The sequence below is a fragment of the Eumetopias jubatus genome, unplaced genomic scaffold (genome assembly GCF_037043125.1).
Source record: "Eumetopias jubatus isolate StellerSeaLion01/CBP00866 unplaced genomic scaffold, mEumJub1_p1.0 scaffold_5, whole genome shotgun sequence".
Taxonomy (NCBI): Eukaryota; Metazoa; Chordata; class Mammalia; order Carnivora; family Otariidae; genus Eumetopias; species Eumetopias jubatus.
The window spans coordinates 56,334,850-56,349,930 of NW_028274811.1; the positions used below are offsets into that span (position 1 = coordinate 56,334,850).

Genomic DNA, 15,081 nt, shown 5'->3' on the forward strand with positions numbered 1-15,081 from the left:
CTGTGTCTCTCTCTGTCAAATAAATAAATAAAATCTTTAGGAAAAAAAAAAGAATTTTGGTGGTATATAATTTAGCATTAATATATATAATGTCTTACACATCATATTTCTCTATCAAGAAAATAACATCTTATAGGCAGGAGCATAGCTTTTATATTTGTGAATAGTTCCCACACAGTTGGATATATAGCTGGCGCTCAATAAACAAAGACTGATGGACTGACTCATATTACCTATCCTTTGATATATTCTCAATATACATTCATTTAAACAATATGACAGTCCTCAAACCCTTCTAAAGTACATTGCCCTGAAATTTTACTTTGGTGCCTACAGGGACATGAAAAATGCACATAATAAAACCATCCAATTATGTGGAAAAGCAATCTTACTGCTGTCATTTATGAAATGCATCAGAGCAGAACTATAAAACATAAATATGCAAAACAAACAAAATGAGATTTATCTCTTTTTACAATGAATGGCTGTAAAAGCAAACTAAAGGTCTGAATCTGAGCCAGGTCAGGATAAAGAAAACATTTTTTTGGTGCTGATTTTCCGTTTTGCTTTGCTCATATTGTGGATGCACTCAGTCTTGGCTACCATGGGCAATAATCTTCAACTCCACACCAGCTTTGCCTTCCATCATGAAGGGGCCAGTATAACCTTCCCTCCAAGATCCCCCTTCTTAGTCCTTCATTACTGCTTTTTTATCTTAAAAAGAAATACCAAAAAACCCAACCTATGATCTGTCTTTGGAACAAACAGCTTTAGACAGTTTATACTGTGCTTATGGAAAGCTTCACTATAATTTTATTCCAAATTTCCTATTTTTCATGGCAGGATCATCTTTGACTCTGATACCTCTCTTACAATTTTGTACAGTATAGCACTGTGGTCAGAAGCATTGGCTCTGGGGCGCCTGGGTGGCTCAGTTGGTTAAGCGTCTGCCTTCAGCTCAGGTCAGGATCCCAGAGTCCTGGGACTGAGCCCCGCATCGGGTTCCCTGCCCAGCCAGAGTCTGCTTCTCCTTCTCCCTCTGGCCCTGCTCCTGTACTCTCTCTCTTGCTCTGTCTCTCAAATAAATAAATAAAATCTGAAAAAAAAAAAAAAAAAAGCAGCACAGGCTCTGTAGCTAGACTGCCTGGCACTGCTTTAATTCTGGTATTGCTACTTAATAGAAATGTAATTCTGGATTAAGTTACTTAACGTCTTTTACTTTAGCTTCCTCAACTGTAATAAGGAAAATATAATGAGAATAACAGAACGCACCCAGAAGGGTTATTATGAGGATTAAAATGAGTTAATATAAGGACTTAGAGGAGAGCTTATCATATAATAAGTATTCAGTGAATACCAACTATTAGTATTATTACTCCATCTACACGGGTATAGAGAAGGAAGCTGCCTACATGCTGTGATCTAAAGGTGTTATAAGGTGGCAGCAAACTAAAATCATCTCATTTCCTTTGTATCTGGCCATAGAGTCACCCATCTCCCCAATTGGATTTGAAGTTTCCAACATTCAAAAATAAGTTTACATTTACAAAGGACTAACCCCTAATGACTTTAAAGTCCTTATATTTCTTGAGTTTTTCTCCTTTTCTAAAGTTGGTTTTCTTTTTCTTTTTTTTAAATTGAAGTACAGTTGACACATAATATTACATTAGTTTCAGGTGTACAACAGTAATTTGACAAGTTTATAGTTACATTATGCTCACCACAAGTGTAGCTCCCATCTGTCACCATACAACACTATTACAATATCATTGACTGTATTACCTATGTTGTACCTTTTATCCCTGTGCCTTATTTATTTCATAACTGGAAACCTACCTCCCACTCCCCTCACCCATTTTACCCATTCCTCCACCAAAAGTTGGTTTTCTTTAGACTCCTGTATCTCCATTACATTTTTTCTGAAGCTTGGCATGTGAAATAATATACATTACTCCTGAAGCAAACACCCATACAGTTAATAACAACAGGCAATTTTTCCAAGATGTTCTAATCTTTACATGAAAACATACCTTAAAGATATGGTGGGCTGAGCTGATAGAGAAGAACCTCTGCCTACTCCAAACACATGGAAACAGTATACAAAATACAATAAACTTTAAATATACACACACACAGGGGTGCCTGGGTGGCTCAGTCGTTAAGCATCTGCCTTCGGCTCAGGTCATGATCCCAGGGTCCTGGAATCGAGCCCCGCATCGGGCTCCCTGCTCTGCAGGAAGCCTGCTTCTCCCTCTCCCACTCCCCCTGCTTGTGTTCCCTCTCTCGCTCTCTCTAATAAATAAATAAAATCTTTTAAAAAAATATATACCCACACACAGCTAAGAATGGAAAATGACTGAAAAATTCCCTGGTGTCAGAAATGAAACTAGTGGTGACCCATCAGGGATTTGGAACAAATATAGGTATTAGGGGCTGGGTTTTTAATGCTCACAAAGGAAAAAGAGGCATGAAATCCTCACATAAAGTTAGTGACCTTAGGTTAACTAAAGGTTAGAAAAACTCTACTTGTCACCACCCAAGGCTTTGGGTAAAAAATCAGAGACTCAAGCCTATACCACACATGTATATAAGAACTAAATTTATATAATTTGTGTGGTTTAGGAACCCAAATTGAGAAACTGTGTAAAACTTGTGTGAAACGGATAAACTTCTAGGGCCTCAGCAGATGCAAATGTTCAACACAAAGGTTAGGCACACCAAAATTCCCACAGTTATCAGTCCTCATGGAAAGGGGATTATAATAAAAAATTAAAAACCACATAAAGAATCATGTTATCATGAGAAAGAATCAGGAAGAGACTTTGAAATTCCTTTTAAAAAATGTTTGGATTTTTAAAAATGCTATCAATATTTTAAGAGCATTAAAGTCTTTGTTTTATTTTGTTCTTTCTTTAAAACAAAAAATTTGAAAAGCAAACAGAATTTCTAGAAATAAAAAACAGTCATTTAAATTAAAGACTCAATATATGGGTTAAATAGATTAGAAATATTTGAGGAGAATAATAATGAACTGGAAGAGAAGTCAAGGGATATCACACAGGATATACTGTGGAGAGTTAAAGAGATGGAAAATATGAAGAAGATACTAGAAGACATGGAGACTGGTCTAAAAGACATCTGAATAGAGGTTACAAAACAGAAAAATATTGAGAATGGAGCAGGGGCAATTTTCAAAGGTATAAGGACTGGAAGTTCCTGAAATACAAATGAGAAATGTGCCTTCAGATTAAAGGAGCATTTCTAGGCCTGATTATAATTAATAAAAACACTCTACATTTAGACACAACTTAGTGAAAGTGGATATAAAATCTGTAAGATTAAAAGACAGATTATCTACAAGGGAATGACAGATTGATGGTTGACTTTCTGTCCATGACAACAGATAGCAGGAAACAATGTAAAACATTTTCAAAGTGCTGAGGCAAACGTAATTTAGTTTGAATACCACTTAAGATAAAATATTTAAGCTATAAATTTGTTGATTAATAGTTTAGATTCAATGAATGGCAATGTCTTCTTTACAATGACTAACAGAAAGCATGTAAGAGAAGTCTCATCAACATACATAGTCTTTTTTTTTTTTAAGATTTTATTTATTTGACAGAGAGGGAGAGAGCACAAGCAGGGGGAGCAGCAGGCAGAGGGAAGCAGAGGGAATCAGGCTCCCTGCTGAGCAAGGGGCCTGATGTGAGGCTCGATCCCAGGACCCTGTGATCATGACCTGAGCAAAAAGCATATGCTTAACGACTGAGCCACCCAGGTGCCCCTCAACACACATAGTCTTATTCAAAATAATATTTCATTGAGGATGCTTTCTTAAGGAGTTTCTAGTAAGCTTTATGTTTTTAATCAAGTTACACATATCCATCTTAACAAGTAACATTTTTTGAGCAACTACTATGTTATTTTTGTATAAATATATTTTATATGAAGAGTTTCACATATAGCAAACACTATCACTATAAACCATGTGAGATCCCATGTTGGCTAATCCCAGTTGTTTTTCTCTTCTCTGTCTGGGTTCCAGGATCTTTTCTACTTACTATGCATCCTAGACTTTTTGTGGGAGTGGGTGGATGAAGACACACTATGATAGTGGGACAAGAAGTAGCTAAAGAATACAACCTAGTTGTAAAGAATAGCAGCTAATCTGTAATTCTGTATTCAATGCAGATAAGTGAGTTAACTGTACAACATATTTTCTTGGCTCATTAACTATATTATTTTCTTGTAACAAAAAATATGTTCAACCTGTGTGTCCTTAAAATGCAAAGAATACTGCCAATAGCCAATGGCTGGCAGGCCCAAAGAATGGCATTTTCTTTTTTTTTTTTTTAAGATTTTATTTATTTATTTATTTATTTGACAGAGAGAGAGAAACAGTGAGAGAGGGAACACAAGCAGGGGGAGTGGGAGAGGGAGAAGCAGGCTTTCCTGTGAAGCAGGGAGCCCAACGCGGGGCTCGATCCCAGAACCCTGGGATCATGACCTGAGCCGAAAGCAGACGCTTAAAGACTGAGCCACCCAGGCGCCCCAAGAATGGCATTTTCTAAGATGAAAAATGAAAGGATTTCAATGTTACTCACCACAGGATGGCTTTCTCTTGTTTTTTCTCTGTGTGAAAGAGAAGGTGGATCAACAGTTTTGCAGTCATCACAAAAACACCGTTTAAGTCTTTTTGGTCGGACAGCAGGAATTTTGACTTTAAAAATTAAAATTAGAAAATATAATAATGTGTAAAAATTTAGCTTCATTTTATCAATTTTAATGGTGACAGGAATAGAAAGAATAAATTAAGTCTACAATTACTATAATAACTTAATGTTGATCAGCATCTCATTATTAGTATCAATTCAGTGATTACAGCTAACATTTACTGAATACTTTTCACACAGTGGATGGCAAACTCTTTTCCTGAACCATCTTAATCTTCATAGGTAGTTTATTCTGTCCATTTTACAGAAGGGGAGAATGAAGCTTAGAGGGATTCGGGAAGTTTCCTTAATGTCACACAGCTAGTACTAAAAACAGACCTGATTCCAAAATCCATGCTGTTAATCACTATGTCTACAATTCATTGTCTCTGACCCTCTTCCCATTCTGGATTCCCTTTCTTCATATAACTATTGTAACCTACATCCCTCATCCCTTTAGGGTACTTGATCAAGGAAATGTATACACAAGAAACAACAGACAAGTGGGAATTGATACAGCACTTCCTAACAGAGTGCCCAATAACTCCAAGGGAGGGAGAGAGACATGGCTGTGGAGAGGGAGAGAGATATGGCTGGGGCTTTATATTGGAGCAGGCAATTAAAAGAGGAACTTGTTTCAGTCTTGACCTTGACCTACACATGATCTATCTCACTAGTAAAATATGAGATAGTGATTATCCTTGGCTCTGACCAATCATATCAATAATATAACTCCTCTCTTGAAAATCAACAACTGGTAAAGATAGTGGTAGGCTGGGCGAAAAGTGTGTGACAGGGGTTCTCTTCCCAGTTATTCTGCCTCATAGGGAGAAAGGGCAGATATGTTCCGGGTTTCTCGTATGAGTCAAGGCTCAAGCAGGACAGAAAAGGAAGAACAAATCACTCTCCTCAACACTTAATAAACTGTGTTTAACTGTTTGTTTTCTGGTTGATCTCCCCACAAGAATATGTACCTCATAGGCAAATACTCAATTTGCTTGACAGGTTCTCAACAAATATATGTTTTCTAAATTAGTGTTTACTACATGCCTATTTCTTATAGATAGTTCATTATATTATTTAAATGCAACTATTTCTAAAAAATGGTTCATAAAATTTTGCCTCACTGTAAATTCCCTTGAATATTTTTACACTATATTTACACATACATATATGCATACAAGTATATTTGCTTATTAACAAATTCATATTCTAGCATTAGAACAGTAGAGTATTGAAAAGTTTGCATCAGGCCCTTTCACATGAACCACTACAAATTTTGAAGTAATGGGATCTTAGTTGCAAAGATTTTAGTATAATGCCAACCTTTTCCATCCCCACTACCAGTAAGCCAATTTGTGTGGTTTCAGTTACGTCTCTATCTCTAGAGATTGATAATTGTTTAATGAATAATATGGGTTGCATTTCAACATGTAATTCCAATCCAACAGGATCATGTAGTATATAAATTAAACCAATTTGGAAATGCTAACTTCTAAAAATAAATAATGCTCTTCAAGAGTTTAATAAACACACAAAACATCTACCCCAGTTATGAAACAATTTACACTACAAATCTGAAGATTTTTCTAAGCAGAGGTATAAACTTGTCTAAAATAGCAAAAAGCAATACTGACATACATACCAGTGTCTGTAACATTACTTTCATCTCTATCATCAGTTTCAATTGCACCATAAGATTTCAGCAGCTCTTTCATTTTTTCATTATCTGCTTCATCCAAAGCAGTCTTCTGCTTTTGATTCTTTTGATTTGGGTTTGCTCCATGTTGTAGTAGAATCTCAGCTGCCTAGAAGGTATTTTTCCAAAGTTATCTTTATAGATACCTAAGATCAATAATTTCTGCTTTCATTATAAGTCACCACTATTAAAAGTTATCAAAGTATTAAAAGTTATCAAAAGAGGTTTCAAACTCTGGCAAAGAAAATTTATTAAATTTGATATGAAAGCTGTAAACTGCTCCATGAATTTGACCCGATCTTTCCTCAGAGGATAACAAAACATGATGACACAAAAGTACCAGATACGCTGTCTTCATTGCAATCAAGAAGTAAACATAGGCAGAATGACACGCAAGACTATCTCTTTAACAGAGCCCTTTGTCTCTTCCTCCAACCTGCATTACTGTATTTTAGGTATGTTGCTTGTTCAAGAAGTTTAATGAGCTAGCTTGAAAATCCAATGACCCTTCTAATAATGTTTGTGCAAATCCATCATGTGTCTGAAATAAGTGACTTATATGCACAGAATGCAAAAGGAAACTTAGAAATAATCTACTTCAACCCCATCATCTTACAGAAGAGGAAACTGAGGTCATAGAGGTTGTGACATTGGCTGGGGGGCAGTTTCTAATATAAATAAGGTTTCTCTAACTCAAAGCTGTTGTATATTAGAAGTTTATAAATGATCAAAGTTAAAGATGTTACTAATTAGGTTATAGTATAAGTCAACTAGTGAAAAAAAGCCCATGATTCCATCTGTGTGAGGCAAGCAAGTGACTCAAAGAACTGAAAAACCTGATTAAGAAAAGATGGTCAGGATATGCTCTGTGTTAGTGACTTATTTCTTTCTCTGTATGTCCAGGTATGGAGAAGCAGAGAATTTAGGAGCAAATGGGCCAGTGAATTTGATAAGGATAGCCCCTCATTTGTTCCATCCGCCTGGAGTTAGTACAGCATAAAAGGAAACACGTCTGTTTTAAAGTCGAGCATACAAAACCCACTCCTGCTACCTACTAGCTATGTCCTTGGGCAAGTTATTTACCATTTGAACCTCATTTTTATCATCTATGAGAACTAAATATGAGCCCTTGTCAAATACCTTGTACATAGTGGTTCTTAATGAAAGTGGGCCCCTAAAACCTTTTTTCTTTAGAGGAACGAAAAGACCAACCAAGGTAATGAGAGACAGTAGATAATAAATAGCATATGAAAAAGGTCTCCTGCAAAGATTTTTGATGAAAATTTAATGAAGTCTAGTAAAGGTATTTTGTTCTGTTTTTAAAAGATGGGGTGAGCAGTACCTCAATCCAGTGGTTTCTAAGCCTGAGTGATTAATAAAGTCACCTGTGGAATTATTTAAAAATACATATTTCTTACACCCTCTTTCCACTGCTATATACGGGGTCAGGAGAAAGCTGGTTTTTTTGTTTGTTTTTTTAACAAAGGAAGCTTTTCTAGACTTAAAAATCATGCCATATTAATGATAACTATTCTGTGTGTTAAGATGAGGCCTTCCTCTAAGGGCTTGACCTTTAATGTGTTAACATGGATTCATTTAATCAATTGGTTTGGAAGACACAGAACTCAGCTCAGCGGGAATAGGACCCTGAACAGCTCTGCTTCTGTAACACTCATTAGTAGGAAAAAGCCTAAAAAGCCTAAGAGAACAGCAAAAGGGCCACAAGGCACTAAATAGGAAAGGCTAAAGCTATAGTTGGGAGAGAGTTCCAAGTAATACGATGGGAAGACCTAGGAACAAAGAACTTGACAAAAATTAGGTGATCAAGCAGTAGGTCCCTCTCTCTCTCTTTTTTTTAATCAGCTTTACTGGAGTAATCACTACTATAACCATGAATTAGAAACATTCCATCATTATAAAAAAATCCATTATGCCTCTACAGTCAATCCCTCCCGACCTCCCTTTGGCCCTTGGCACTCAGTAATCTGCTACAATCACTATAAAATTCGCCTTTTGTAGTATTTCATATGAATGGAATCATATAGTATAAAGTCTTTTTTTGTGTGTCTTCTTTAAATTAGCATAATGGTTTTGAGATTCATCCATATTGCTGTGTATACCAACAGTTTGATCTGGCTACTTGCTAGCTGGTATGAGAACAGTGAAAGAACAGTGAATGGAAGTTATACCTATTCTTCCATGCATGTAGAGAAGTGTATAAGAACACTTACAAAAGATATTCCTAGGAGCGCCTGGGTGGCTCAGTTGGTTAAGCATCTGACTCTTGATTTCACTCAGGTCATGATCGCAGTCATGGGATCAAGCCCTGCATCAGGCTCTGCACTCAACATGGAGTCTGTGTGTCCCTCTCCCTCTGCTCACCGCCCTTCCCCCCCGACTCTCTCAAATAAACAAATAAATAAAATCTTAAAAATAAAATGTTTCTAAGAATGCTACTTGCAAGGTATGATGAGAATATTGTTATTTCAGTGAATGGAAATTATACATAATGTATGTAGTATGTATGTAGTATGAGAGTACTGTAGTATGAGAGGGTTAAGGAATGTAGTATGAAAAGGACACTCTTCAGTGTATGTCGTATGAGAGGACACTTGTAATAAAGATGTTTCTAAGAAAAAGTAGTTTGTTCCTTTTAACTATAAATCTATGTATCCATTTATTTATTTACCAGTTGTTAAGTAAGACATTTGCGTTCTTTCTGGTTTTTGGCTGTTATGAATAAAACTACTGTGAACATTCGAGTACACATCTTTATACGAACAAAAGGTTTTTATGATTTCTGTTAAACCTCTAGTTTTGTTCATGTATTGTTTCCCTAATTTTACTGAGTTGTCTGTGTTCTCTTGCAGATTGCTGAGTTTCTTTAAAACAATTATTTTAAATTCTTTGCCAGGCAATTCATAGATCTCCATTTCTTTGGGGTCAGTTACTGGAAAATTATCGTGTTTCTTTGGTGGAGCCATGTTTCCCTGATTTGTTATGTTCCCTGAAGTCTTATGTTGCCATGTTCATATTTGAAGACTCCTCTAGTCTTCACTAACCAGCTTTGGAAGAGACATCTTCACCTGTCAGTCCATCTACAGATTCTGAGGCTTTCTTAGACCTTTTCTTAGATCTTTCTGAGGCTTTTCTTAGATGCCCTTACTCCACACTCCGTTTTCTCTTGGGGGAAGTTCTTAAAACTGTATACCTTCTTTTGATCCCACAAAGCCAGGCCAACTGTTGAGAGACTTATGTTTGTTTTTCCAAGGGTAGCTCTCTAAAATGTCCCCTGAAATCCTACAGAACTGAACTTTCTGTGTTGGCTTACTAGCAAGTCTGTAAAGGTTCACTTTCGCTGCGCATGAGAGTGCATACTAGGAGCTGGTCATTGGAGTGGAGGGAGTAGAAGGGGTATGCGGGTGATGTATGCAGAGCATTAGGGAGATTCAAAGAGCTAGTTGGGGAGTTCTACAGGCAAGGCATCTCCAGCAACTTGTAGGTAAGCTTCCTGATGGGAGTCTGCAAACTGGGTTAGTAGGAAGAACTGTGAAGCAGTTAGTAGCATCCCTCTGTGAATTCTAAGCCTTTGCTGCTGTGTCCCCAGCCTCTCCCAGCCCTTCAATCTTGCAGATTAACTCAGTAATCTGGGTGAGGCAAGAGAGAAGTGGGTCTCTTGGCGTATATTTTTATATCATTTATTAAGAATTGCAATTGCCAACTATGATAGTGGATTTGTCTATTTCTCATTTCAATTCTGCTTTTTCATTTATTTTGAAACTCATTGTGTGCACACATTTTCAGGATTGCTGTCTTCTCGGTGAAATATCCCCTTTATACTTATGAAATGTCCTTCTTTATCCCTGGCAATATTCCTTGCTCTGAAATCTTTGTTTTATGTTTCTAGAGTCACTCACTCTTTTGTTTTCATGGTGTTATCTTTTTCTTCATTTCCTCTTCTTCGTTGCCTCTGGCAATCACTAATCTACTCTCTGCCTGTATGGATTTGCTTATTGTGGATGTTTCATATTAATAAAATCATATAATATGTGGCCTTTTGTGTCCATCTTCTTTCATTTAGCATAATGTTTTCAAGGTTCACCCATGTATCAGCACTTCATTTTTTTATGGCTTAATAATATCTTATTGCTATGCACCACATTTTGTTTATACATTCATCAACTGATGGACATTTGGGTTGTTTCCACTTTTTGGCTATTTGGAAAATAGCGCTATGAACATTCATATACAAATTTTTGTGTGAACATGTTTTCTTTCTTTTTTTTTTTTAGATTTTATTTATTTATCTGACACAGAGAAAGAAAGCACACAAGCAGGGGGAGAGGCAGAGGGAGAGGGAGAAGTAGGCTCTCCACTGAGCAGGGAGCCCGATGTGGGGCTCGATCCCAGGACCCTGGGGTCATGACCTGAGCTGAAGGTAGGCACTTAACAGACTGAGCCACCTAGGCACCCTGTGAACATGTTTTCAATTCTCTTGGCTATATACCTAAGAGTGGAATTTGCTACATCATACAGCAATTCTATGTTTAACTTTTGAAGGAACTGCCAGAGTGTTTTCTATAGCAGCAGTACTGTTTTACATTACCACCAGCCATGTATGAGAGTTCCAATTTCTTCACATCTTTGCCAACATCACTTTTACTTTTAAAAGATTTTTTTGCTGGGTATAGAATTCTAGACTGACAAGTTTATTTCCCCTTGCAGTACTTTTTAAAGATGTTGCTCCTTTGTCCAGTGGCTTGCAAAATTTTTGATGAGACGCTGGCTGCCATTATTTTATTTGTTCCTGTTCTTCCCATACAAATCAAAACCACAATGAGAAACCACCTCACACCAGTCAGAATGGCTAAAATTAACAAGTCAAGAAATGACAGATGTTGGCGGGGATGCGGAGAAAGGGGAACCAACCCTCCTACACTGTTGGTGGGAATGCAAGCTGGTGCAGCCATTCTGGAAAACAGTATGGAGGTTTCTCAAAAAGTTGAAAATAGAGCTACCCTATGACCCAGCAATTATACTACTATTTACCCCAAAGATACAAATGTAGTGATCCGAGGGGGCACCTGCACCCTAATGTTCACAGCAGCAATGTCCACAACAGCCAAACTGTGGAAAGAGCTGAGATGTCCATCAACAGATGAATGGATAAAAATGTGGTGTATATATATACAATGGAATACCACTCAGCCATCAGAAAGGATGAATACTTACCATTTACATTGACGTGGATGGAACTGGAAGGTATTATGCTGAGCAAAATAAGTCAATCAGGGAAAGACAATTATCAAATGGTTTCGATGGTTTCATTCATATGTGAATGTAAGAAATAGCACAGAGGGTCATAGGGGATGGGAGGGGAAAACTGAATGGGAAGTCATCAGAGAGGGAGAAAAACCGTAAGAGACTCTTAATCATAGGAAACAAACTGTGGGTTGCTGGAGGGGAGATGGGTGGGGGGGGAACTGGGTGATGGGCACTAAGGAGGGTGTGTGATGTAATGCGCACTGGGTGTTATACGCAACTGATAAATTATTTTTTTTAAAGATTTTATTTATTTATTCATGAGAGACAGAGAGAGAGAGTGAGAGAGAGAGAGGCAGAGGGAGAAGCAGGCTCCCAAGGAGCAGGGAGCCCGATGTGGGACCCGATCCCAGGACTCCGGGATCATGACCTGAGCTGAAGGCAGACGCTTAACCATCTGAGCCACCCAGGCGCCCCACAACTGATAAATTATTGAACACTGCATCTGAAAATAATGATGTACATTTTGTGTACTTTGTTGGCTAACTGAATTTAAATAAAAAAAATAGTGGCATGTACATTTTAACAATGTTAATTCTTCCAGTTCTTGAGCATGGTATATCTTTCCTTTTATTGTGTATCTTTATTTTTATTGTAATGATCATTTATTAATGCTTAGAAGTATATTTCTCTTGTAGGATACATGATGACTTGGTTGGCATCAATTAAACTGTCTCCCTTTATGTACTATTTTATCGTACTATGTTGATAGTGATACTTTAATAAATATATTTTATGAGAATAAAACTAAATAAATAAAATATTTTCCCCTTTTTTCACCGATTCTCAGCAATTTGGTTATGGTATGTATTGGTGCAGTTTTTTTCATTTTTCTTTTACTGGAGGGTTGGTGAGATTTTTGGTTCTGTGGGTTTACGGTTTTCATCAAATTTGGATAATTTTGGTCTTTATTCTCCAAGTATTTTTTCTGACCCCTCCTCTTTTGGGGATTAAGCTTGCAAGTATATTATATAATTTGAGATTACCCTACAGGACACTGAGGTTTTCTTACTTTGTCTTTGTTTTGTTTGTTTTCTCAGTCTTTCTTGCTTTATTTTGGATAATTTCTAATGCTTTATCTTCAAATACACGGCACTTACTTTTCAGTATTTAATATGCTGTTAACTAACCCATTTGGTAAATACTTCACATGTTTTATTTTCATCTCTAGAAGTTTAAGTCTTATTTATATCTTCCATTTCTCCTCCCATCATGTTTGTTTTCCTCCACCTCCTTGAACATAAGAGAGTGTATAAATTTTCTTTTACTGCATAACAAATTACTACAAATGTGATAGCTTAAAATAATATAAATTTATTATCTCACACTTTTTCTGTAGATCTGAAATCTGAGCATGGAGTGGCTGTGTTGTCTGCTCAGAGTCTTCACCACGCTGAAATCAAAGAGTCAGCATAGACTGATTATCACCTAACTTTAGGGTCCTTTTCCAAGCTCACTAGTTTTTGGTATAATTCATATCCTTGAAAGTTTATAAGGTTCTTGTATTCTTGTTGGCTGTGGGTTGGGGACTGCTTTCAGCTCCTTAGAAGCTTCTGCAGTTCTTTGCCACATGGCTCCCTCTGATGCTTTCCTTCTTTTAAAGGATTCATCTCGTTAGGTTGGGCCCACCCACACTGGAAAGGAGGGGATTATACATAGTGTGTATAGGCCAATGAGTAAGAATCTTGAGGACCATTTTAGAATTCTGCCTACCATGTGGAGTATATAGTTATAATATTTGTTTAACATCCTTTTCTGCTAATTCTATTATGTGTGTCATTTCTGGGTCTCTTTTGAATGATCATTTTTTAATCTCCTGCTTATGGATGATATTTTGTACTTTTTTATTTAAAAAATTTTGGATTGGTTGATAAACACTGTGATTTTTATATTGCTTAGTGCTGAATTTCATTGTATTCTTTTAGATGTTGTTGGGCTTTGTTCTGGGACATGTTTAAGTTACTGGAATTAATAGGATCTTTTTGATATTTTCTTTCAAATTTTAAGGTTAGTCCAGAGAAACTTTTAGTACAATTTACCTCAACTATGCAAGAAATACTGTCTATTTGATGCTTCCATGTTTTAAGAGTTCCTGCCATTCTGGCTGGTGGAAACATAAACTACTCAGCCCTCTATAAGCTCCAGCAATGGTTCTGCCAATCCTTCCTGTTGGCTCTTTGCCTAATCTTACACAGTTTTCTCAAACGTATTTGTAGATTAGCCAAAGAACCAAGGGGATTCTCCTTCAAATTTCTGGAAAGTTCTCTGTATACAGATCCTATCTGTAATTTTGCCCCATAAATTCTACCTGTTGAGCCTTTTAAACTCCAAATTCTGTCTTCTGAACTTGAGACCATAGGACTGTTTGTTTTTTCTCTTTCTATGCCTGGAAAGCCCCTCTAGTCCATACAGTAAGGCAACCACAGGATTCATCTCATTTGCTTCCTTTCTCTCAAGGACTGCTGCCCTGTGCTACATTTTGTACAATGGTTCAAAACTGCTATTTTTATGTATTTTGTTCACCTTCCAAGTTGTTAAGATGGGAGGGTATATCTTGTCCTTTCTAGTCTTTCCTGTACAAAAGTGGATGTCCATCCCCACCCCCTTTTTATATTTCCCCTTTTTTTTTCCTCTCACTCTTTTTTATTTATTTATTTATTTATTTATTTATTTATTTATTTATTTATTTATTTTTAAGATTTTATTTATTTGACAGAGAGAGCACAAGCAGAGGGAGAGAGAGGAAGAAGCAAGCTTCCAGCTGAGCAAGGAGCCTGATGTGGGACTCGATCCCAGGACCCTGGGATCATGACCTGGGCTGAAGGCAGCCACTTAACGGACTGAGCCACCCAGGTGTCCCTTCCTCTCACTCTTCTTTTCCTTATCTTTTTATCCTCTTTGTTTTACAAGATAAAGTACATGCTCATTTTGGAAAATAACTTAAAACAGAAATTAAGATTTAAAAAGAAGTTAAAATTTGGGAAAATAGGTGATTGAATAACTTTCCATGCAGTAATGCAAGAGTAAAAAAAAAAAAAACCTAAGAATTAAATGTATAGGCTATAATAGAACTGATATTGATTAGGTCTATGATACCATATATTTACCTCTCCTCTCTCTCTCTTTAATCTATCTAGGTTACCTATCAATATTCTATCTCAAGATAAAGAAATAAAGACAAAAGGAACAAAATTAGAAGTAAAATGAGCCAATGATAGAACTGTCACATGGAAGGAAAATTAATGAAGATATGAGGAAAGATGTTGGCAATGTATCAGTATCCAAGGAATGAAAATATCCTTAAAAATACTACTTCCTTCTTTTCAAATAAAACATTTCTCCTTA

General features: G+C 36.7%; 1 protein-coding gene across 1 annotated transcript in view; it reads right to left on the minus strand.

Moving 5' to 3' along the window:
- The window catches only part of ANKRD31 (ankyrin repeat domain 31), a 146,722-nt gene that overhangs the window by 43,154 nt on the left and 88,487 nt on the right, over window positions 1–15,081 (minus strand). The window contains exons 18-19 of the mRNA XM_088023646.1: window positions 6,361–6,523; window positions 4,608–4,723 (exon numbers count right to left, since the gene is read on the minus strand). Coding sequence (XP_087879772.1) covers window positions 4,608–4,723; window positions 6,361–6,523 — 279 coding nt within the window. The remainder of the gene's footprint in view (window positions 1–4,607; window positions 4,724–6,360; window positions 6,524–15,081) is intronic.